Here is a 27,460-nt window from a genome sequence, read left to right on the forward strand (position 1 = left end):
ACTCTGTTCTATCTTATAGTTTGTTATGACTTATTAAAAATACAAAGGCACTAATAGGTAGGTACGGATACAGTAATAAGGACAATTACTCTATCTCATATTATTATTTTTTATTTCTATTTTTTTATAATAATCACAGTATCATTGAGAAAAAAGAGACCTTTTGATCTTTCGTTTAAGCTTACTTTAGTTTAAACTCGCATGCTCTGTCTTTATATCGCTATAAGAAAGTCCCTATATTTATTTATGGTACGTGAGCCTCGAAAGATCGCGCCCAAATCGAAACTGTAGTCCCCGAATATGATTTTGAATCTGTGCGTTTTTACTTGGCGAGAATCTCGAGAGACCAAAGCGAAAGCAGACGCTGGTAAAAGTTGACGATACGTAGGTAGGTAGGTAGGTAGGTAGGTAGATAGGTTGGTGCAATATAGCTGTTGGTCACTAGATGCACACGTAGCATACTCTTCGGGGATAGTGGTCAACAGAACGTGACGTCGTATAAGAGAGCAGAATATTGGCTGCGGTCGAGTTAGAGTAGGTTGGGTGGACTTGAACGTCTGAATGATAATGGAATTATATATAAAGTATTTTACTTCCGCAATATTAATCGATATTATCGATGGTTGAGTAAGAAGGCTTTAACTTAAAAAAAAAAAAAAAAACTCTTTGTGATTAGATTCATTGAAATATTAACATTAAAAATTAGTTTGTTTCTCGAATCAATTTGTATTTTTTAATAATAGAGTTTGACATTTGTTGTTGTTAGAATAAATGATCGACAAATAAAATATATGTATACGTATATGTGTAAACATTACAGTGACTCTTTTGTCGATTGCTATTTTGTCATCATATCGCGACTTTGGAAGTCACAATCAGGGAAAACAACTTTATGATGCGAAATGAGAATTGTTATCACATAAAGTAGACTAGTATAATCTAGCACACTCTATCGAAATGACCTTTCTTCCTTCCTTCGATAAGATTCCGTACGATATAAGTATCGAATCGAAGATCACAGTTGAGGCTATGTATTGGAAATCGAAGAACACACTGTCGCTTTGCGGTTTTACTTCTGCAGAGTCCTTTCTATTTGTCTTGGATTCCTTGGCTGGCGAAAGGGCGTTTTTCCTTTACCCGAAATTGTCATTGCCACAACTTCGTGGCGACAGAGAACGGATCATCCGCGGCGAATAGCATGGATGAAAACGACGCGAAGAATCACGAGCGCGAGGGAAACAGAAGATAGGGAAGAGAGCGCGGAGGAAAGTTTGTGAACACTTAACTTTTCTATTCCTCCTTTGGGATCTTGTCCTCGTAAAATAGTTCTCGGACTTCTCATGCCAGGCTTACAATGAGAGCGTGCGTCGATCAGCCTGAAGGATACGCGAAACACGTAGCAGCGCGCTGTGGTATCTCGTTTCGTTTAGCTTTTAACGAGTTTATGTGGCTCCCGAATGGCTCGTAATTTTAACCCGGATTTTTGCTAAAAACTTGCACCGTGGAGTGCAAATAAACTTCCTGCTAATTACGTGCCAAGGAGGTTAAAACATAAGATTTATGTTGATGATATTTGAATGTAAACTTTTTATTTAAATCTTTTATAATTGAATTAAAAAAAAACATATATACATGTATATCATAGATACAAATAATAGAGAAATTGAGCAATACTTTTGGTAGAAAAACATGAAAATAAAATATCGAAAAATTTCTTAATCTTGCGTTTTCGCTTATTAAGATAAACGAAGATAAATGAAGTAAAGATAATTAAAATTGATTCAATGACAGAAAAAAATAAATAATTGATTATCGAAGAGATTTTAACAGAAAATTCTTTTCGTAGTCATCTAAGCGAATTCGTCAATAATTTCTTCATTTCGAGTTTCATCACCGTGGCAAGTGGTTCTTGCTCGAGATCTCGTACGATATATTCGCCCGATAAAGAATCACGAGCGTTTCGATGACAAAAAGATGCTCGTCCATTGAAATACGACGGTGCTGTACGTTCGCGATTGTGAAAGACGTTGAGACAGTTTCGTCTCTTCTTTTCGGTCGCGGATACGACCGTAGGAATATAGTACATATGCTCGGTTATTTTTCCCCGCTCTATTTACGATGATAGATGCACAACGTTCTCTTTCTCTTTTATTCGTTGGCGTATCCCCCACGTGGTTGTGCATTTTCTCTATCTGCTTCCCTCCTTCTACCACCATTCAGCTCGAGAAGCAATCGCTGGAGCAATCCCGACTTCTTATTGATTGTGGCTCGGGGAACTCGTGCGTGTAAGGCGCTCAGGCTTCAGTCGAATGTAGGTACGCTATCCCGACGAACGCTCTCTACGTCGTTTCCATGGAAATGAAAAGACACAGAAGGCACACCGAAATTATTTCGCCGTCGTCGATCGTTGTCCCGCACGCCGGCCATAATTTTTCTACCTCACTTTATCACTCGGCGTAAAACACATACACCTCTCCCGGGAGTCATGTATCGCGGGGGATATATAAGTTTTCGCTTCGTCCAATATCAAAATATTTCGCCGAGATCCTAATGTATTTCCCTAGCTTGTCGATCCTCCTTCCCCGGTTTCGCACTTCCCTGATTCCTCCATAATTCAACCGACATTGTCCGTCGTATTTCTGAGAAACGTTGTCGTGAATTTTTTTGACGTCCTTTCCGTAGAATAGAAAATATCAGAAATTATTCAAGAAAGTGCGATCGATTCGTTAATTATAATAGCGATTAACCAGTTTGATTAAAGATACTTTGTTTTTTCAAATCCACGTGCGTCGATAAAATTACATTCTGTAAAATTATGGTCTTTTATGTTATATTTTATGTAGACATTCTTTTACTTTTTGTGTCCGTAAAATAAATTTAACATACTTACGGACTGAAAGGATCGATATAATTGTCTGTTCGTATGTGATTAAATTCTAATTCCCAAAACTGATATCCAGCAATAACTGCACACAGATCTTTTGTTCTTTCCGCATATGTCTCCGAATATATAGCGATATGAGAGGAGGTGAAAATGTTTGTATCATTTAACTTCAAAGCAACCATCTGCTGAATTTATTATGAAAGTGCCGTACATGTGGTTTGTATGATATTCGAGTTGTAGAACATGCGGCATATTTGCAATATTTCTCCACCGTACTTAAACGTTTGAAACCGCGACACACATATGGTTATTGCAAATGCTTGCATCTGTAATATTTGATTTCTCAGCAAGAAGTGGGTAAATAAGAAAAAATTACTTGGAATTTGTTTTGCAAAAAATAACATATATTTAATTTTCTAAATTTTTTTCAAAGAGATCTGTATATCTAAATATTTTATTTTTTTTAGAAAAATTAAAATAAAGAATAAAAAATCCATATATAATTATTCCTTAATTTTAAAGATTAAAAATTGCAATATCAGAAAATTTTAATTTTTGTAACTAATTCTTTATGCATTTATTTCTCTTCAAATGTTTTTTTTTTTGCAATTGATAATTGTATAATTATTCTTCTCTGTTCTTAGTAGAAAAAATAATGCGGTCTTTGATAATTTTTATTATCAGGCCGCAGTTTGGCCTTTGCTAGACCTTTGATCGATGAATTTTATTAAGCTTGCTTGGAGACAATAACGTTGGATTTTATGAAACTTGGAAACAATAACTTGAGGTAATAACATTTAATTGGAATGAAGCAAAAACTTTCTTTTATTTCCTGCTGTATATATTCAACGGATCTGTAAGCTAAAAATTCTTTTCACTAACAATGGATTTATTTATGGAACAAGAACATTAATATTTGTATTGTCTAGGTGTTTGATATAAGCTTTTTAATTCTTTACATGAAGGATTCTTTTACATAAAACTGATATACATATTAGATATGTCTTTTAAAATTTAATGTATTGAATATTTTTTTCTCATGGAATAATTATTTCGCAATCTTATTTATAATTATATTTATAAATAATATGCAATAAAATAATCGGTAAAGTAGTTAGGCATTCATAACGCATTTTTTACATATGTGCGTTATATTTAAGGAAGTACTTAAAAGTAGTCCTTTAATGTATTACATGCGTCGCTAAAACTTAACTTTTTATTTTGTAATTATTTTTATCTTGATGCTAAGAAATCTAAAGTTTTGGTATCTAAAGTTTTCTAAATTTGTGAGTCAGCTGATCCCTTTGACTTCCGTTACTTCGTTAAATGTTCGTTAAATCTTCACACTTTCACAAACTAAGATAAGATGTATTTTTTTTTCTTTTACTAATTTGTAAAGAGACGAGTTTGAAATAACGGTGATCGAGAACTTACATAATAAAACTTTTGTATGTTCTCGTTAAATCGTACCATCCAAGTTTGCCGAGTGAATACCACATACTTATAGCTATTCCGTGGTGGAAAATTCAAGCTTCATTAACAAACTAAACGATGCTGTTTGAATAATGTATAACCGAATAAATATTTTATAACTGAACAAGAGAGTTTCTGATGAATGCAAACAATTTTCATACAAAATAAAATGCAACCGAGCCTGAGTCTTTGATAATTGAGCAACTAGTTTTCCAAAGTTATCGCGCTTATTAAAAGTCTCATTTTTTTTCAGTAAAATTTTGTTTCCTTACCACAATTTACCGTAATTTACACTCAGCGTTTCCTAACTCTATTTACTCAACTCTTTTGCTCTGAAAAGCTCTTGCAATCTTAATCGCTGTCGGTTAAGTTACTAGAGAACCGGTTTTCGTAGGAAAACGTAATTAAATCGTTGCAAGATACAACGAAAATTACGGTAATTATCATACTTGTCAACCTCTTCCTTAGACAAGTTTTTGATGCTTGCGATGCTTTAATTAGAGTTATCCATGAAAGTACTCGATAAATTTTGCATTACTTTACCCGTTGTCGTGTTGGGAAACTTTTGTTGATCCATAAAACACTCGTCGGAATTGAGTATATTTTGGATAGATCAACACAAGTTTCCGTTGGCGGCGCAGATAACTGCCTTCTGCTCTTCGAGACCAAGCTCTCCAAGAGCTTTCCACGGTTAACCGCGGGAGAGTTAATTTCATCGTATCCTGTGCACAACGAGCCCCTTCGCTGTACTGATAAGGATCTGGCGGCGGCTGCTAGATTGTACTTCGTATCAACGCGCGACTTCATATTTGCATGCTTGATAAAAGGAGCGAGCGTTCGAATCTCCGAATCATTTGCGCATAAAGGTTTTACGGAACAAAGACTTGATTATGCGATCAAAGTACAGGGAAGAAAAAAGAATGAGTCGTCTCGGGCCAATTTCATCCCGGTCGTGATGTTCTGAATTTTTTAAAGCGTCGGAAATCCTGAATTACATAGATAGCTACTTTCCTCCAGAAGATCCATCCAGCTTCAAAACGATCTCGCACGGAAATTAAGTCTTTTTATTGTCCGGCGATGTGAACAGAGAACGAGCGAGACATCGTACTTTGTACTAATGAGCGCACCGAACTTGACGGTTCATTAACGATTAATTACGCGTTCGAGGATACAAAAACCTATCTCGTATAAAGTTAAGATGAACATATTAATATATATATATTATTCAACGTTTGTAATTTAATACATTGTCGAGAAGTCTCGAAAGGAGTATCGTCTTCTGTAATTAAAAGTATTTCAAAATTCTAAAATTCTAAAATTTGGAAAATTATTTTCATGTTTTATGCAATCAAGGATGTATAATAGAATTATACATGTGATTCATTGACAAATTCCTTCTCATAAAAAGGATGAATACAATTGTACATTTATATATATTAATATTTGATATATAATTTTTTTCACACATATAAATTTTTTTACAAAATTAATTAATATTTTCCTATCACGGATTTTTAATTAATATGCCACAATTTCTCATTTTATTTTTAAGTTTTGTTTTAATTATTATATATACGGTTACATTACTAATGAGAGCCTATTACAAATAATAATTATTTTGAATAAAAAAATAACTTATTTTAGTTTACGTAAATTACTAGTAGTCGATACAGAGAGCACGGTCGATTAGATTTAAATTCACATCGCTATGATCGTCGTTATTCAAGCGACATTCGAGCGATGGGAAATAACGACCCGAGAGGCGGCTACGCTGTGTATCGGGCTCAACGCGAACAGAGAAGGGCCAGAATGCACGTAGCAAAACGTAACCCCGAAAACGATGGTGTACATGGGTCCCCCGAGGGAACTGTGCAGCATTCAAACGAATCGAACGACACACAATCGCAACCCCAGAACGTGAAAGCGCCTGACCGCAGCTGTAAAAATCCCGCGTTGTCGATAAAAATTGTCTTCTAACGAAGCCAAACCCAAAAAACACGAATGAGCTCTCGGACACCCGTGGAAATTCTTTTTTGCTTGTATAAAGTTTTCCTCCACTTGCACCATTTTAAAAGAACCGTTATTTCAACGAAATGTTATTTCACAAATTCTTTTTTCTTTCCTTTATTTTTTTTAAATGAAAATAACAATAATTAATTTAATATACAGGCGAAATGTCAAAAACGTGGACTAAAAGAATATTTTTATTATTTAATTTAATTTGTATATTTAATTAGGTATATTTTTAAAATGCTTTTTTTGAATTCTTTCGAGAATATGTAAAATTAAAGTTATATGTATTCTATTTTTTGTAAATATGTACATATATATATTTTTGTACAATACGTGGAAAAAAAATTACTTTTTTTTTGCTGCTATGAATCTGTATCTAAACTTGAAATGTGTATATAACCCGCAAGCTGTATTCACTTATCCATACCATCATATACACGTGAAGAGCGATTATATGGATGGGAAACATATTTCTCTGGTAGAAACTAACATAGGTACTAGGGTTTACGCTTAACCGCAGTTTACTTTGTAAATATTGTGCTCAGAAATAGCTATAGAATTACTGTGCAAAGAAGAAAATTATATGTGCATAGTTAGAATTATTTTAATGTACGATTAGATTTACCTCTAAATTTATAAGCTGGAAAAGCATATGAAATTTAACGTAAAACACGTTAAACTGTTAATCTCTAACGTCATAATTGATTGCTTAACTTGAATTTTATTAAAAGATTTACAATAATTGATTACGAGATAATTTTATGAGCGTATTTTTTAAATTCTTTTTAATGTATAATCTGGATACAAAATACAAAATTAATTTACATTTTTCTCTGTTTTCAAATCAATCAATATTTCCTCAAAAACACATATATTATATATATTCGATCAAATGTATGCAATATGGTTCACATTTCTCTGGTTGCATTACATTTACACATTTTATAGATACTTGAATTTTTATGTTCTTTCCATGTTACTTTTTTTAGTCCTAAACCTGTGGCAATGCGTATGTTTTATAAGATATCTTCAGTTTTGTTGCTCAAAGATTTGTAGTGTTCTCTGCTTTATAGTTTTTTTGCAGTTGAATATATTTTATGTTTTATTTTATATTTTTAAAAATCCACAAATATATATAATACATTATATTCACATACACTTTGCTTATAATTTTCTAGTTTTATGTATTTTTTATCAAAAGTGTATTTTTTTAAAATTTTTTAATAAAATATTACAATCGATAAAAAAAAATTTAAAATTTTACAAGTTTTCTCCATATGTTAGTTTTCTTGTTCCTTTTATATTTTTTATTTATTTAATTCGGTGAAGTTGTAGAAGTTAATGTTTGATGAAATACTTCTTGAAAAAAGTTTGATTGGGTGAGGTTATCAACTCAAATACGAGATTGAGTACTCTCATTGGCAAAATTTTCCATTGCTACAGTATTATATACATGTACACGTGTACATATATTTGTTCGACAATCAGATGATGAACGACGTAACTGCGTTATTTTTACGCCACTGCTTTGCTGCGGATGCATTACGATGCTGTTATATAAAGCGAAAAATCTTTTCTTGATGTTATGCATGATATTTCAGTTACGCTCTTCATGTAGATAAGTGCTTTTAAATCACATGAGAAACTGAGAATATTTTCTCCACATAGGTTGACATGCCTTTTAGTAAAACTTGTGATCTAGCAGATCATGTTTTAGGTAACAAGTATTTTTTTCGTACTATTTTTTAAATATTAAAATATAAATTTTATATAAATATATAAATATAAATATATATTTTAATGATATGAATAAAGAGCTTTTTTACGGAAATAATTCTTTTAATTATGAAATTATTATTTGATATCTTTATTTCATTAATAAAATAATGCATAGTATTTTTATTTCGTTACATAATAAAATAGTTTTAATATAATTATTATGATAGTTTTATTTATCAAATAAAAATATAACGAATTATACTTATTACAAAAAATATTCATGAACCTAGAGAGGGCTTGTATAGAATGGAAAATACAAAATGATATAAGTTTCAAGAGAACATTTTTCATACTTTCCATATACTTTCTTTGTAACATGCAAATAAACTTTATTCTACTTACTCTCAGGAATATCTCTTACAGTTATGCTGTAAATGCGTTTTGCATTCCTATGTTTATAAATGTGTGACACGTTTTTCAACATAATATGATAAGTATATGTTACTTTCAAACAAAATGCTTTAAACTAAATAAGATTATTATTTCGAAGGTTTCCATATTTTTGTACGAAATGTAAAGATGCAATAGCGATAACAGAAGAACAGCATTTTTCTATTTAATTATTTCGTAATAGTCAATTATGTTGCGCGATGTAATTTCTAATTTCATCAGATTCTCCGACGCACAAAGTTTGAAGAATCTGGCAACAAATTATTTGTTATTGATACATAGTAATATAACTGAGTCTTCCCTTTATCTAGAGAGCGTCTTCGGAGATACGGAGAAGAAGGGTGGATGTAATCATCGGAAACCTCGGGGGGGTGCAAGGCAACGGGGTCTTCGAAGTCAATGGTTCTCTGTCGCGTCTTCGTTCTCCCTTGTGACCGTGCCCCCGTCAGTCTGGATTACCTTTTTTGTCATTCTTGTCACGTGTATCTTTCTCTCTTTCTTCCTCGTCTTGACCTGCCCCTCCCCCCCTCCTGCCACTGGTCCATTCTTGCGCCTCTTTCTCTTTCGTCTACGCAGTCACGACAGAAAAACATCCCAGCATTCTCTTATACACGGATCAATACTTGATTAATTCCATTTCTTGAATACAGAGATCATGAATAATCATTTATAAGGGAGTCGTGCGTTATCTGAAGGATAAATATTGTTCGGAGCCTGCGACACCCACACACACACAACACACATACACACATACAGCAATAACGGCAGAGAGCATGCATGAGAAGAGTATATACGTATATATTTCATTAAGAGAAATATAAATTTGCAGGTATGTCATTTATTCTTTTGTATTTTTCCGTTTGTTCAAAGAGATATCTAATTAAGGACTTCTCTGTTTATAACGAATCGAGACAAACACCTCTATATTACAACACCGATATTTTTTTGCATATATTATAATTACTATTGTTTTCTTTCAAACATAAATATGTAAAATCGAAATTTTAAATATAAATATGTTAAATCGAAATTTTAACAGTATATTATCGCGGCTTTAAACTTTTCTAAATTTATATTAAACTTTGATCTCTCTCTCTCTCTCTTCTTCTCCCTCTCTGTCTCTCTCAACTTGTTTTTTTTTTTACAGCAAGGTTAATATGAAACCGATCTCTCCTTGATTATCCTTCATTAAAAACTTTCTTCTCGTAACCCTTTTGCTGATGAATATTTGATTAATTCCGCCTCCAGAATCCGCGAGCGATCCTACATTCGAGACGCATTCGCACCGAAAATTAAATTTCACAGACCAACACTGATTATTGCGGACGCAGGCGGTAAACGTTTATTTTCGTCGGTAACTTTTTCTCTCAATTATTTTTTTATCTTCGCGTAATAAAGTCTTTGATTCACTCGATTAATTAAACTATTTTTATTGAAATCTAAATTTCACAAATAATTTATTCATTCTTATGCAACATGTAATGTCACAGATGAACGCAAAAACCAAGTCGTACAATATTGATTGCTTAAAAAACTTGTGAATATTTATAAAATTTTTATTAAGTATTTAAATAAATAAAAAAATACAAAAATATTGACATGATATTATAAATTGGAAAGATAATAATGATATGATAAAAAAACCTACTAATAAATATTATATATATAGTTTGTCGTACTTTGGAATATTAATTTTCTAACAATGGGCTTACTATATTTTCAATTAAAATACATATTCCGATTTTATTGTCATTTCCACATTCTATTTCAGTAAACATATTAATATTATTATAATATAAATTTCAATGTTCTTCAACTGTCATGCATCTTTTAGTTCTTTATCATATATTTCTCTATGATTTGTGGCTTATATTTATATTTATATTTATACTCACGTTTTTGGATTTAAATTGTATCGTCGTATTGATATAAATTTAGTTAAATGGTTATCGGTTTTATACGTGTTGGTACTTGGCTTTAGAATCGCTAACATTTTACCACCGTTCTCTCTTGTATCACTTGCTTTCGCACATTTGTATCTGCAACGACTCGCCATCATTGCGACAGGAGACGAATGACAGAACATTTATAGTGTCTAAGAAGGCTATCACAAGACTCGCCCTCAATTTTGCGACGATGGCGAACAAAGCAACTGCTGTTTAATATCTCATCCAGTGTTAATGTCCGCACTGCGAAACATTGTTCGCAGAAAATTTAATTAATAGAGGGAAATTTGTTTGAATTTAAATCGAACTACGTCAACCGTTTTAATCAGGCGGCATAATTATCTTTCCGATGAGTGCGAGGGAGTTAATGAATCTAATTACAAAAAGCCGGAGCGAATAAACATATTTTATTGCATGAATCGGATAGTTAATAGGATGATAATCCCTTCTCTTCTTCCTTCCCCTCTTACGGCGTGTAACCTAATTTACAACTTTATTTTGGAAGATACTCGCACGATAGTGCTATACTTACGATAAAACTGCATTGGCAACCATTCCATTTAGTAACGATCGCAGCGAAAATTTAATAGTCTTGTAATTAACATGCTGAATGCATCTAGAATGCATTCTACCATTAACGAGCGGAATTGAGGAAGGTTAAACAAAATTCGTTTCTCTTTAAACATTAAACAAAATTTGAATCTCTTTGTCATACTAATCGAGATTATCTCGCTACTCTATCGTTTACTCAAGAATAAATTTTCTCTTGTTATAAGATTATAAGGTAGAAAAATTTAATAATATCAGTCAGTAAAACTTTTATTTTGAGTTTATTTCACATATGTATTTTTTCTAAAAAAAAACAATAGTTATAATTATGATATATAATAAGAAATTTAAACTAAATTTTTTATTATTTAAAAATCACAAAGAATTATATCGTTTTTTCTGCATACTAAAATTCACATTTATTATTATTATTAATATCTACAATGCTTTTAAAATATTTAGATGCAGAATGCGTTGCATTTTCTACTAGGAAATTTTGAGGAATCAAAAACTTATGGTATTATATACTTATAGGAGCAATTGTTTCTAATCTTCAAAGCTTTTAACAGTCGATAAGACGGCGGCAGGAACATAATAAAAGCGCTATTAAGGAATCTGACGAGATCCGCTATGTAGATTAATCGTATTCCCTGACCTGCACCTCGGCTGAAGAATATCGCCAAGGGATATTAGGTATGCACGGCGAGACGCCGCGACCATAAATCAATTTGTATCCCAGCCGTAATGTGTTCATAATTCATGCTTAGCCTAACGCAACTCTATAGGTGGGTGTTGAAAAATTAATGCAGCGAAAATGGCCGGTATTATTCCGCCCCGTTTCCGCCCAACCATTGTTCCGATTGCTGCTCGAATATCAACATCTTCGAATTTGTTATCTTACTGAGAGAGAAAGAGAGAAGAAAAAGAGAAAAAACAATCTCGTTAATTATAATAGTTAATATATATTAAACAAAGAACGTACGATTGCAAAAATATACATCACTACGAATAAACATTAATAATTAACAATAATAATTAATGTATATGATGTTGTCAGAAATAAATGCAACAATACACATCTATGTATTTATTATATATATATATATATATATATATATATATATATATATATATGTATATATCTTGAATTTCATTAGCCATAATTATTTTTGTTATGAATAATGGTCGCGAATAAAAAAAAATTCTTTCGCTTTTTCTATGTCACTATACCGTGTGATACACGCACATTATGCATTATATATAAATATTTATTAATGAAAAACACTTTATTGTTGGGATAGATAATCTAATAACAAATTAATTATAATTAATTATAATTTTTAGATGATTTTATCTCATCTCTCTTTAGATATTTACTATTTTATAGTAGCATTAACACGATATACATATATGACGTTATGATAACGGACTTCAGAGAGCATAAAAATATACTGCGATAATATTTGTCTTACCGTCACAATTGTTCTCGTTGATTTTATTAGAGTCCGCAATACGTATTCTTTGATGAATACGAGAATCCACAATCAACAACGTTGGAAATAACCGGAGATAGGCATAGTGGTAGCATAATACCGTGCCGTCTATATATGATCTTGCTTTACGCCTGCAGCCGCTTATTCAATAACAAGTCCGTGCACATATATCCACGTCGAATCAACATACAGATAAGTTCATTCATTCGGATCGCGGCGGATGCGCGCAACAGCAACGGCAACGTTATTATCCGCTCGTGCAACAGCGAACACGGTTAATTCAGGGTTGTTTCGAGAGCGTGAAACGAGCCACCGCGATGTACCAGTGGGAATTGCGCGGAGTTACGCGCGCGACTCCACGTAATAGCGTAACGTTCGTGTCGTGTATTAGTTGTCGCGTATATACGCGACACGCGTCCCTGACCTGCGTTCTCTCGTATCGCTCCTCTTGTATTTTTTCTTTTTTTTTTTTTGCTTTTTTTTACGATCAATGAACGTTACCGATGACTGCCGATAATTCGATTTATGGCCGATCGACCGTCTCTCGCATTTACAGGCGCGATCGCTTTTCCGTCTTGACGCTGCAACGCAGATTGGCATCTTTTTTTCTTTTTTTTTTTCTCTCTGACTTCCCTCTCTCTTCCTCGTTTACTTCTTTTGAACGAGAAACCTGGCCGACTGTTTTTGCGTTCCGGGAGAATCATCACAGCGTGTCGATTACTCGTAAATTACATTTTCACCGAAAGTGCCATTAATTTTCCTCTTGAAATGGATGGCGCACGTGTCTATATGTAAATATATATATATATATATATATATATATATATATAAAATATGTGCGTATATGTTTTGTAGATGCGTTTTCCTGTTTTTTCTCACGGACGCGTTTTTCACAATTCGCTTGTGTTTTAGGAAATGTCAAGCGTGCCTGCACACATTTCCACTATTTTTAAAAATGCTTTCTTGCTACATCTTGTACGGTCGTAAAAAATATTTCATCCGTGTACGTTCATATAACTATATCCGATATTTATGAAGCATTAGAGAGAAAAGGTGAAATGTAAATAAATAAATAAATAAAAATATATATATTTATATAATTTGCGTGCAATATTTGCATTTCCTGTCATTTTTTTCGTATCCGCATATCAACCAATTTCGCCAGTATCGCAACTTTCTAATTGGTTTTATAACACGATACCTATATTGCGTGACTTATCGTGATAGGAAATTTCTCGTTTGCTCGTGCAACGTGTTAATTTATTTCGAGTATACAACTTTTTTGTCAGAAAGGAAGCTAATTTCGATAGAACTGCATTTGTTTTAGTAAACAAAATCAAAAAATATTGCTGGATTAACGCGGATAATTGCAATTCTCCAAATAAGCCGGTGTGAAATTCATTCTGCGCTAAACATGATAAATCTTTTTGCATCCAGTGTTCTATTATATTTTGTAATTGATATTGGGATAACGAACACGAGTGATGAATGTTCCCAGTTGAGTAACTTGGGTATTTACAATCAATTTGTCGAATATTGATTTCATCGGCTGCTCACGTAGGCAAATTAGATTAAAAAGAAATGGAAGATCCACCTCAAATATATTTTTGTAAAATAATATATTTATAGAAGCTATTTCTAGAATCGCATTAAAAGTATTTAATTATAACGCGTTGACTTCAAAAATCCTGCCTGAGTCTTTTGTTATTTTTTATAACAAATTCTTGAAAAGAGATTATTATCTGTAAACTAAAGATTATTTGAAATTATTTGAATGTTGGGAGAATTTCAATCCCATGGAATATATACGATGATATATGAGATTTTAGCTATATAGAGAATATATATGTATATATATGACAACATTCTAAATATAAGGCTTTCCTCTCTTATGCAGAATACTTACATTACGCGAAAAAATGACGGAATTTTCATGTTGCATACAGATATATGTATATATATATATATGTACATGCGTAAGTAGATATGCTCGGATATTATGCGCATATGCATGTGCCATCATGCGTATGTAGATACCGTAATGGTCGCATTCGAGGAGCAAAATCTTGGCGATGGGACGAGCGGGGCGAAGAAAACCGCAGAGGATCTACCTTGTGTTCCTAGATTTCATGCAAATTTGATACGGCTGTGACGCAGAGTTCTTTGACGCGTCTCTCTCCGTGAGTAGATTCTCATTTGTAAAACTACCCTGTGAAAATGTCTCTGATTAGTAGCTGGGATCCGCGTCAGTATAGAGAAATCTTGGCGCGCCCGTAGCTAAAAATTATTCAGATGGCCAACACATTTGTCAAAGGTACGCGAGCGAATAAGAATTACTATGGAAGACTCTACGAAAAAAATTACAGTGATCTGTCCTTGGAAAATTCGTAAAAAATAAAGCGTCTACTAAAATCTGCATCTATTATACGCGAAAAATGACAAGTATTCTTATAACCATTTTTGTAATTTAAATTTTTAGTTACATGGAAATGAGACAGGGAAGTGAGATGACTGCGTGAGACTTTGCGTGAGAAGTTCCCAGATAGAGAGAAAACTTAGACTACGTAATGTTGGCCTTTTTTTTTTCCATAATGCACTCGTGAATTGCGTCAAAATTTCCACTATTTTGGCATAAAGTTCTGTATTTACGCACGAAGTGTAATGAACATTGTTGATTGCATGGAAACGGTACGTTTGTATCAAGATTGTGCTGAAAGAACGACGTTTTAACGACGATCGTCTAGCGAGGTGCGAGCAAAATATAGATTGAGTAGAAATTAAATGCTCTTGTATTTAGTTTGCCGCTACGCTACGGAGTAATTGTGTAGCAACGGCCGAAGCAGAAAGTTATTATCGCGACAATTCTCGCTACGCTGCAATTCCCTGAGTATTTTGCATCAACGAACTCGAATCTTCCACGACCGCCGCCTCGAACTTTACGACTTATTACCAGGTCACATTGTGTATACCATTATACAATTTTCACGCGCGTTGCCGGAAAATGTCGCGAGTTTTATTACAATAAAAACGCAGTTCTTTAATTAACAACCCGATAAATAGTCATTTCTTGGCTTGTGATTTTTCCAATTTACAACCGCGATATATTTTTAAACAAGAAACACGGTTTATTCAACGCGAGAGTCTCACGCGTATTTGCATAATTTATGGAAAGATTCCATTTCGAAATACAAGCAATCTTTCACTTTAAATAAAATCTTGTTAATATACCTGGTACAAAAATACAGCGAGAATAAATTATAGTATAAGCGTAGGGCACGTTTATCGATAACTGTAGATTGATGTATGTATACAGAAAAATCAAAGTAAAGTATTCGTTAGACGAGCCTCGTTGAATTGCCGTCAGTATACGTGCGTCATACGAAGTTGGTTCACGTCGGGGCTTTAAATTATCTCGCCGGCACAGCAGGAATTGTATGCGCGCATGAGGAATTAATGACACGGAACGATTGTCGGCGAAACGTCATTACGCCAGTCAATATTTGGTCGGGGCGCTCGTCGCTGCGTGCGACGGAAATCCTTTTTCCCGGGGGGCACAACAATAGGCGTCCCGGCAATTCCCGGCCATTGATTCCTCTACGCCAAGTACTTAGTCGCCAGGTGTAACTTCCACGATGGAGAATACGATCTCCGGTCGGCTGTCAGCCCGAAATTGATCGATAATACGCGGTAGTCGGCTTGTCGCGGTCGCCTAACATACATTTCCACGGGATCGCGTACACGCTCTTTGCCGCACACATGATACGCCCGCGTGAACGTCGCCGAGGTCGAGTAAAATGTCGCAGTCGGAGGTACAATTCCATTACTCGCGTTTCACACCCGCCCTCGGGTCCGCAATCGCGTTTCCAGTTCCGCGCGTCGTGTTTCTCGGCATCGTCTTTTTTCCTTCGCCGACCGCTGTCGACAAGAACTTCCTAGTGATTTCCGCTGGCTAGCTAGACTCGCGTTAATAGTTCACCGGCGAGTTCGTCGGTTATGTTCATCGAAGTCACGAATGTGATCTAATGCCGGAAAGGTGTTCGATAATGTCGAGAAAATATGATGCAGGTCGACTTGTGCAGCAAATTTGATCTAATTGATTTGCCTTTATGAATAAAGTCACGAATACAGAAATGTGCTGTGTCATTAATTATACGTCGCAACGCCTTAGTTTTTAGACATAGAAACAAACATAATATTTAATAAATCAGAAATAAAATATAAATCTTAATTCAGCAAATTCCAGAATTTTTACGTTATATAATTGATGTTATTGATATTCTTTATTGCGCGAGTAATGCAGGTCAATCACAAAGTCGACTTTATCTTTACACGTTCACGTTCTTCGAATTCAATATACGTAAAAGCGTGACGCTTTACCAGGATTATATTATCCTATGGCTATCGAATAAAAAAATACATTCATTAATACGTATTAAATCAATCGTCATCGTCTGATGGAATCAGAACGTTCTTAATTGATTTGCACAGAAATCCGGCATGGAGCGAGTCGGCTCGTATCGGTTCCACGAATTCGCTTATAATCCGATTTCGCCACAGTAAGCTGTCTGTTGGCATGTACACACAAATCTGGAAGGTAAACCCCGTAGCAAGGAGGTGATCCGCGTACGTCACGATGCAAATGTTTGCTTACTCGGTGAGTGGAACTCGCTGGCTAGCTCGATGCAGCTAGGGGAACGCAGCTGGTACCGGACGATACTTTTCCCCGGTGTATCGAGCGTACGTTTCCATATGAATTTCCCGAAGGACTTAAAAGGCCAGAAGGAGGCATAGAATAAGGACGGTAGAGCAAAGTGCAACAAGAAATAGCGTTGCAATCATTTCGATATTTTTTTTTTATTTTTATTTGAAACTCTCAAGTTGATTATTATGACAATTCTCTTTATTGGATCTGAAAAAAATGCAGGCGTGTCAAAAGTGTCAATAATTGTATCCAACTGTGTATAATGTTATCTCGTATTATTGTCTCTAGTAGACGCTTTAATAAAATAAAACTACATTAATACTTTGACAGATTATTTATAATATTTTCCCCGTTTTGCGAATAATGAACTCTTAAATATATGCATTATTATAAATGAAAAACTGGCACAACATTCGCCGATTTGCTGCGCGCGCAGCATCATGCAAAGTTACAATTACCCTCGATCTTACGTAATCCTTTTGATCTTGACTAAAACCCTTGACTGGACAAAAAGCACGTATTGGGATGAGTAAAGGCGATTGTACGCGATTTCTGTCACGCACGTTGATACCCTTGACAGAATAATCAATTGCGGATTGACTTGAACATTTATCAGATATTGCAATCCACGTTGCATCAATGACTGAGAGAATAATATTTATGCTTTCAAAAAGTGATGAAGCATTTAAAAAAAAATTACGAATGCGAAATAATGACGCAATAAGTAAATATAATATGTCAAATATAATAAATAGGTAAATATATGTCAAAGAAAAACAACAAGTAACAATATAAAACATGAAATAAAAGAGCGTTAAGCAGTTCATGATTAAAGAAAACATCTATGAAATCTTGTTCTTTTTGGTAATTAAAAAAAACAGCACGTGATAGAGAAAATGTGTAACTCTTTTTTTACAAAAAAAATATACAAAAAAAAAGCTGATTCCGCAAAAAATGTATACGTTTTTTTTTCGTCAGGCATATAATTTCTTTACATTTATATAAGAATACAAAACTATACTATTATATTACCGTTGACAATTATTAAGATAATTAAAAAGATCGGGAAAGCTTTATTTAGTAAGCTTCTGAAAGGAAGAATACTCAGAATTTTACATCACTCTTCAATAAATGTACGTGAATATTCGCTTGGACCGGAACACAACCTGGTTAGATACTATGTTTTCCCACGTCATACACACACACACACACACACATACATACATACACACACTTCCGGCGGAAGTACGCGAAGCCGACGAAGTATTTCCCGAAGCTTTTATTCTATTGAATATTCAAGAATTGGCGAACCAGCTCGTAACACCTATAGTCGTAGCCCCGAGATTAAGCGATTTAAAACACCGTAAATCTGAAAAAAAAACAGATCTGCGATTGCGACATTTATATGCGTGTGCAACAAAATAAGGATAAAGAATCATCTATTTCCTATGCGAATCGGTAAGAAAATCGCCAGCGAGAGACGGTTAACCCTAGAATAGCGTAAAAGAAGATCTCCCCTCTCCTCTCTCGGCTTATGTGTATCTGCTCTATACTTTCTCCTTCTTTCTCAATTTTCTCCTCTTTCTCATCTTCCTTTATCCCCTTCGTCTACGCGAATGTTTGTGCTACGTGGGTCTTATCCGTTATATACGGCTACGGGGTTAAAGGTGAGGAACTGGCCAGTTAGATATATTGCGTGGGTGTTGAGTTTCTACGGCGCCATTGAGATAACGGTAATCTGAGAGCTGCCCCAGTCCGGCTACCAAGATGGTAAAATTGAAAGACTTCTATCGAGAGTGGAGATTGCTCTTAGCAAGTTTCCAGTTGAAAATATCTCGACGAGAATAGCCGGCATTGAGATCTTTGTCTACACATTGCTCCTACATATAATCCTGTGAGCAGTCATGTGTCCAAGATTTAATTTCGTGCTACATCGAAGCACGAGAAGATAGGTTTGCACGGAAGCAAGATTCAAATTTAAATACGTATTATAGGAAACCACGGAATTTCATATGAATTACATTATGAATGATTAATATCTCATGTTCACAAACTAGAATAGATCGCTAAAGGGTCATTAATTTCAAGAGATTAAAATATAAACGTTTTCATTTATTATAACCGAAATATATAACAATTAGAATATGAATTTATATTTTTGAGTCTCGTTAAAGAATATAATATTATATTATATTCTATATAATCGTAGAAATATATATATATATGTAAACAATTTATTATGACTTTAATTCTTAATTAAAAATTATATAGAATTCGTTATATTAAATTTATATGAAGTAAAAAAATTTATTTTATGCAATATTTATTCCTATCTTAATAATGATAATAATTACAACCTGACAATTTGTAAACGGGATTTTTGTGTTTTATCTTAATGAACATAATTTACCGTAACGAAAAATCATCTTGTAAAAAATATATGAGAAAATCTCTTCAAATCGTTGTCAACAAAATAACAAGTTACCGCGACACGTATCTTCTGTTACTTGTACAATCATTTTGCCTGAAGACAATTCCCGACGACAAATAAAAATTCGACTCTCTCTCTTTCTCGTCCTCCTTGATTCCGACTGTTAGATTGTACCTTTAACAAAGGTCAACGATTCCCGAAAGAATCTGCGCTATATGATATCGCGTCGATCGCAATCTTCGCTCGAGCGGTCTTATCGCGCCATCCGAGAAAATCGAGGAGGTATTCTCTTGCTTCCCGATGGGATAGTCGTTCGAACTTGTGATACCACTGGAGAATCGTAAGTACTCTTTTGCGTCAACATATTTCAATGAGATTCTCCCGCTTATGTTGCGCCGCAACGATGCCGTAAATCTCGACTGCGCATCGATAATTTTTGAAGGTGTCAGATGGGATTATTTTATTTTCTATTTGCGCATATACAGGTAACCTTGCATTAATTACAAAAATTATTACAACTAATTAATATTTAAAAATATAATCCTTACCAATATGTCTGATTATTTAATTCTTAATTGACAATAGTCAATTTTCAGACTGCTTTCTATTTTTTATTTCTCTTATTTCATTTTCCAATTCAAAAAAAAGTTATTCTTATTCTAATATTAATCCCTTAGCTTAATTTAATAAATTGACCATATTACGTATATTTATCATATTACGTATCATAAAGTACGAGACAAGGAGAACTCTAGACGCGGAGATTCTCTCACGTTCGATATTAATCGCGATTATGATAGCGATACTCCGGCATCGTCGTCGCGACGGCTTACGCGTATTAAACCGCGTCTCTCTCCTTTGTAATAACAACTTTTATAGAGAAAGTTTTACGACGGCAAGCTTCCTCTCACACAGCTAAGTTCGATGTTTTCGCGAGAGTTTCACGCCTTTCGGGATTACACGACGAGCCCTTCGTAATCGAAAACCGGTGGCACCGGAATTGCTCGCGTACTCGAACGAATCACCACCGTCGTCCGGTTTCCGTTCGCGCAATGGCCTCATCGTTTTCCCAATAACGGTGGTCCCAATTTGTTCGCCAATCGTATTTAGTTGACTATTGACAAATTTACATTTAGATGTTCAATGTCCATGATATCCAGTCTATAAAGATCTAATATTCCAACTTAAATATATGCAAAAATTTTAAAAAGAAAAACTACATGCACATATTCTTCTATTTTATAATAGAAAAATAACAGTCCAAAGAAAAATATGAATGCAAAAATTATATATTTATTTTCAAACTGAATGTTTTTCTTTACGAAATATATTTTTATAATACAAAAATATAAATATATATAATTATAAATATTTAATTGTTGCCAATTAGAATTAGAAAGATTACTGTCAATTTATTTACAGAAGAATGTTACAGTTTAGGTAGTATAGTATCTTACAGTTGTAGTTTGTATTGTATAACTGTATGCTTGTTGTAAAATAAGCAATTTATTAATTGAAATCAATTTAATTTTTCGTCTAAGGTTTTGCGCTTTGATTCCAAATAAAATATATAAAACAATAGATTAAAATCACGATAAACAAATTATTTTATGCTATTTTAATTTCAATAATTCATCTTAATATGACTAGGGTTTTTCAAGAATACTAAATGACACATTATATCGAATTTAGAGTGACAGTATAGAGTTAATATCATTGCGGTAAATTATGTTCATTAAAGTAAAAGACAAAAAAATCTCGTTTATAAGTTGTCAGGTTGTAATTATTATCATTATTAGGTTAGAAATAAATATTGTATAAAATATATTTTTTCATATAAATTTAATACGAACGAATTTTAGATAATTTTTAAGAATTAAAATCATAATAAATTATTGAAATATATATATATATTTCTGCGATTATATAGAATATAATATAATATTATATTCTTTAACGAGACTCAAAAATATAAATTCATATTCTAATTGTTATATATTTATGTTATATTAAATAAAAACGTTTATATTTAGTCTCTTGGAATTAATGACCATTTAGCAATCTATTCTAGTTTGTGAACATGAAGCTCATCGGATATTTCATATCGAGACTGATACATTTTGGAAATTCCTCTCAAACGAGAGATAGAATCCATCAGATGATGTTAGCAATGGATATATTTATTTGGCGGGGTTACAAGAATTATCAAGGACTGCTTTATTAACGACGATACTCTTCATCGTTTTGTTTTCTCTACGTGCCACGGCGTGCGAACTTATGATAAGATCTTCTGTAAGAAAAAAATATTTCTTTTAGACTTTATTTTTACTGGAAAAATAAATAATAAAAGAAAGATATTTACTGTGAATGTGCGAAAAACGTGTGATTATTTCAAGATTCTTTTGAATCACATTTATCACGGAGTGAAAAAGTTGCTAAAGATTTTATTATGAAAATGCAAAAGGGAGAGTATGTACGATATGCTGACAGTTAACACAAATTAATACACATCCGTATTAATTTATTCTTAAAATGTAGATAAAAAACGAAGAGATGTGGAATACAAGCGATTTATAAAAATAATATATAAACAAATATATATATATATATTATATATATATATATATATATTTATATATCTATATAAATATTATATTTATATATAAATATATATATATATATATATATATATATATATATATATATATATCTTGCAGTTTCTAATTAAATTATGAAAATTTTTACAAACAAAAATGTTGTTTATTGCAAAATCTCACAAATCTTTGAAACCTGGTTTCGGCTTTAATACTTTTATCTCGAATGAGATTGCACGGCTTCGCAAGTGCGCGTTTCGGATTCACGACATGTTAATCTCTTTCTCTCTCTACGGGAAACATGGGACTATATATATTGCTAGGGATATGAATCTTTCTGAAAGCGTCGCGGCAGCGAAGTTTTGCCGCTTCCGCATCGCAAACATTGCGTCTCTCTCATTAAACTGAAGAGAAAAGAGACTGCGAAATAAAATAGCGTCTCATACCGTGAGTAAACAGTGAGATCACGGACGGATTTCAACTTTTCTCTTAATAAGCTAGGTACTGAACGACGGCTTTCGAAGAGAGTTTGGAACTTATCAAAATTCACTTTCATTGTCTCCGGTGACCGGGAAAGTTCGCCGGCTTGGTGATGATTCCAAATTCCGGCTCGTACTTTGGATGAGATTTTAATTGCTGAATTGCTATCGCCACCAAACTTCCCACCTCGTCGAAAATTGCGGCTGTATTCCGATGCCGCGAACAATCGATAGCAACTACTATTCACACGCACGCATATTATATACATCCACATGCTTATGTATCTATTCTGCAGGTTGTATAATATTTTATAATATTTACATATTTTCTTTATACGAATTTATGTGTCTTATTATTAGAGACATAATTTTACATAATATCCAGAATTGATAAGATAAATATTTGCATAATAATTCACATATGTGTTATCTATAATAAAATCTCACAAATATTGTCTCTTATAAATACGACATACCAGAAAAAAAAAGTCAAAAACTAACGATCAATCGAAATGCTTGTAGATACCGCGCAAATTTTTTCCAGTCTAATAATCTTGTGACGTTGCAATCCACAACGGAACCGAATCAGCTGGAAAGGCGCAAAATGATGTGAGCGATTATCGTGGAGAAAAACATCGCCGTTCGGGAAGACTCAATTTCAGACTATCGTTCGCCTGGCCATTATGTCTCGGATTCACTGATTCGAACTACGCTGATTGTTATCGATCGCGGGGCGATTGTCAGTGTCTGTCCGATCGGTTTTGTGCTTCATTGTCGTCGGAACAAAAGCCCAGGTTCGGCTTTACGTGCGGACAAATGTCGACGGTGGGGGCAGCGGTGGCGGCGGCGGCGGCGACAGCGGGCGGACGCGAAAATCGTGATTTTCGGCTTCCGGCCGTACTTTTTCGGTGCGGGCGACAAACCGGCGCGCTATCGGCGTGTACGAGGGAAATCCGACGAGTCCCGGACGACTTCCGCTGGCGGTCGTTCGACGTGCGCGGAGAGATCGATCCGGATACGCCATTGTGGGATATTGAACTCTTTTTTTTTTTTTTTCCTTTTTTTTTTTTGCGCCGACCTGTCGTCCCGATTGCGCGCTGCAGTCGTGATACGAAAGAGCACCCAAGTGTGCAAAGATCGTGCACTTAAGCGTCGTAACCTGTCGCGCGAGTGAACGTATGAGTTTCAGAATCGATCAGCCACGCGCACCATTCGCTTGCTCTTTATTATTGCCATGGAGGATGACGAGCATGCAAGCGAGATATGTGAAAATCCATGTTAAAACGGACATGTATTTACGTATACATGTATATATATATACACACACACACACGCGCGATATATGTTCGTTTTTTAAACATAAATATTAAATACAGTTTCCAGAGGATATGCGAGCGTGCACGAAAGAAAAATTTAATACCATTAACAAGAATCCTCAACGCTTTGATGTCTGTACGCGTATCTTGATTATTTATTATATCTGACTCTGACTAATAAATATTAAATCTACCCTAGAGAACTCGAACACATATAATGAAAAATTACATAAAATGCAGTGACTGTCGGAGACATTATTTTCGGTATTTTAGTTTTTTGTTTCTGTTATTTTCTTTTGCTACATCTATATTTAATATCATGTTCGAGTCGTTTATCTCTAACCGAAATTTTTACAACAAATCGCATCTTTTAATGACAATATGGAATATCGATGGTGTTATACTCAAAAGAAATGCCACGTGAACTTTGCTTTCGTAGAGAGATAAATGTGTAAGTGAAAAATGTGGACGTTGGTATTTCTCTTATCGTTCATCTTTTGTAAGACGATTCGGGTTTTTCTTGATCTATATCAAGAAGGTGAAAGAAGCCAATAGAAATATCATGTTTTTTTTTTCTTTGTCGAAACATCTTGCTATGTTAAAACATTCCGTTACATCACGAGATCGAGCGAATGATATCCTTTTTACTTGCGCATAGTTTCTTTGCTAGGGATGTTGGTATTTGCCATCTTGTTATGCGTCTTAAAGGACTTGCATTGAAAGGCTACCTGCTTAATTACTTAAACGAATCTTGTAGTTGCGCAACACGATATCTTTTGGCTTAAAACTGTTTCATTTAATCTACAATGTCAAGTATATTTTTAAACTCAAACTTAAAATATCAACCGCGTATATAATTTATTTTAAGATATATGTATGTATCAACAAACTAATAAGTACGAAAATTTACATAATTATTTTATACACATATATTTGAATGTATATATTACTCTTTCAATATAGTATTACCTTTGATTTAGAAAATGGAATCATTGTAGCAACAAAAATCGGTTTTTCCTTAAAAAGAATCACTATCTAATTTCCAAAAAAAATTATTCTTTCGAAGAATTACTTAAATTGGGATTACATAATATTTAAGTTTTACTACAATAATTAAATTATATTATAGCAACGTTTTTAAAGACATTCCATTAGATTCAATAAATGTTAAATGGCTTTTTAAAACGTACTTCCGAATCTTATATATTAAAATATTTTATAAATGCGTATTCAGTTGTTTATAGCATGCTGTTTAATGCGGAAATTGAATTTTAAACACGTCGTATACTTTGCCATAAAAGCGACGCGTGGATGGAATATGCATCTACGCGAGAATGTACGTTATTCACTGTACGATATACTTGTAAGATAATTCGTAACCTGTTTATATTGTAGCCTGTGAGCGACATCCACTTATCCGAGGGAAAGAACGGGATGCAAGCAATCTCGATGAGATCTTAAATACAAAAAAAATATCCGATGTGTTTTTTTTTTTTTTTTTTTTTTTTTTTGCGATAATAAAGTATTGTTTACTTTTACGACGAAACTAATCCTTTAGAATCGTATTTCTCAAATCTACGAACTTCTTTATTTTTTTACAATTGCACCAGTAATATGCATTGACTTTTCCTATTAAAAAAGCGGAATGGTATTATAAAATGGTATTAAAAAACATCTTAGAGCTTCTTTCAATCTTTCTATCTGTACAATTTGTCGTTTTTCTATTTTTTGACAATGATCCATCTCACGAATATATTTCCTTTTTTATATTAAAAATATATTTCATCGAAAATAGAAGAATGGAAGACTGGGATCATTTTACAATTAATAAAAGTACTAAAAAGTAACTGTAACAATGATTATGCATATATTTCTTATTTTTTTCATGTACGAATAAATTTTTAGACTTGGTAGAGTTTGATATTAGCTAACATTATACTAAATTAAATCAATTTTACACTTTCCTTATATTATACATGTTGACATAATATACAAAAAATAATAACTGATCAAAGGCGTTAATTAAACTGGATTGTCAATGTAACTCTACTTTAATGAATATAATCCTTAAATAACGAGTACTTATATCAAAAATCGCTGAGAAAAATCTTAATCTCAGATTATTAAGATCACAAGAGGCGAGGCAAAAATCAGAAGCAAAAATACTTCTTTGCAATAATTACGTTTCAAGACTGCAAACTGATTATATGCAATTGTACTTCTTAAGAACAAGTCGTAAACTTTAATGATAATTCTTAGCAAGTCATTTCTCCTTTATTGTTGTTTAGTTAAACACGCGAGCTCGATCAAAGGCGTCGTTCATAATTGGGCCGTTTTCCATGCCGTTGACCAGAATGTTACACTGGCTTCGGGCAGTTCGAGGCTGGCCAGCGGTTTCTCAATATCGATCGATGTACCCGAGTCAAACGCTGCTTACGATAAACCTAAAGCGTACTTGACATTACGTGACCAATAATCCGCAACCTCGCTTAAGTCTCGCTAACCTGGGTCTAAATTATATAGATTAAATTACATCGCTATTAAATTAATAGTAATTTATAACTAGCATGTCAAAATTAAAATAATTAATTCATTCAATTTGTGATTTACACTTGCTTCAGTATCGACGAACAGTTTTCGAATAAGCGATCACAAATTAACAGCACTTTATTAATTATAATTTAAGCTTGATGAAAATAGATGAATTCTCTCTCTCTCTCTCTCTCTCTCACTTGTTTTTCATTTAATTTTAAAGAGAGTTTTAGATTTATAAAAGACTTGAAAATTAATATTACAAAAATATTTAATATTGAGCATTTAATTTTATCACACGTTGAGTCTTTGTTTCAACAATATTTCACACGTATAAAAATGCAATTTATTTTGCATCACTTCTAATAGAATTTATAAACATTGGATAAAGCTTTTACAATATTTTGTTATATTCACATGAGAAATACATGATGTATTTTTATATCAAAAAGAAAAGTAGTATTGGTCGACATTGTTGAAACAGCAGATATCAGATAGGCCTACGTGGTTACTGTCGAGTGGTTGCTCTCGATTCGTCAAATTATGTAGCTTCGATTTTCTATATCCGGTTAGAAGGACAACATCGAAGCCCCATTTCTGCTGATCTATAAACTGGGTCAGAATGAATTGTCGGTGTATCGTGCCGACCTGAAAGCGTTAAGTGAAACTTACAGTCCACGGTGGGATCCTTTTCCACGACGTAATGTGAAAAATAGCGCTTTCACAGCTTTTGGTATATGCTTGCGGTTATATCAGCGCTTCGCTGAGCACTTTATGCATCTGGCGCACTTGTAGTGTCTCACGTTTCTAACATCTATGCGTATGCAAAGGTTAAGCAAATACCGGAACGTGGCTTCTGGGCGTTTAATTTCAAAACCG

At 33.6% G+C, this 27,460-nt stretch overlaps 1 protein-coding gene across 6 annotated transcripts in view; it reads left to right on the forward strand.

Annotated features, from left to right (window-relative positions):
- Window positions 1–27,460, forward strand: part of Tei (irregular chiasm C-roughest protein teiresias) — a 324,556-nt gene that overhangs the window by 264,673 nt on the left and 32,423 nt on the right. Inside the window, exon 9 of one of the 6 annotated variants that reach the window (XM_072896418.1) lies at window positions 8,851–10,161. The exons of the other annotated variants lie outside the window; for them this stretch is intronic. Within the exon in view, the coding sequence (XP_072752519.1) occupies window positions 8,851–9,170 (320 nt within the window). The 3' untranslated portion in view covers window positions 9,171–10,161. Of the gene's footprint in view, window positions 1–8,850; window positions 10,162–27,460 lie in introns of those variants that run through there. 6 annotated transcript variants of the gene reach the window in all.

Source organism: Anoplolepis gracilipes, chromosome 7, assembly GCF_047496725.1.
Source record: "Anoplolepis gracilipes chromosome 7, ASM4749672v1, whole genome shotgun sequence".
NCBI classification, from domain to species: domain Eukaryota; kingdom Metazoa; phylum Arthropoda; class Insecta; order Hymenoptera; family Formicidae; genus Anoplolepis; species Anoplolepis gracilipes.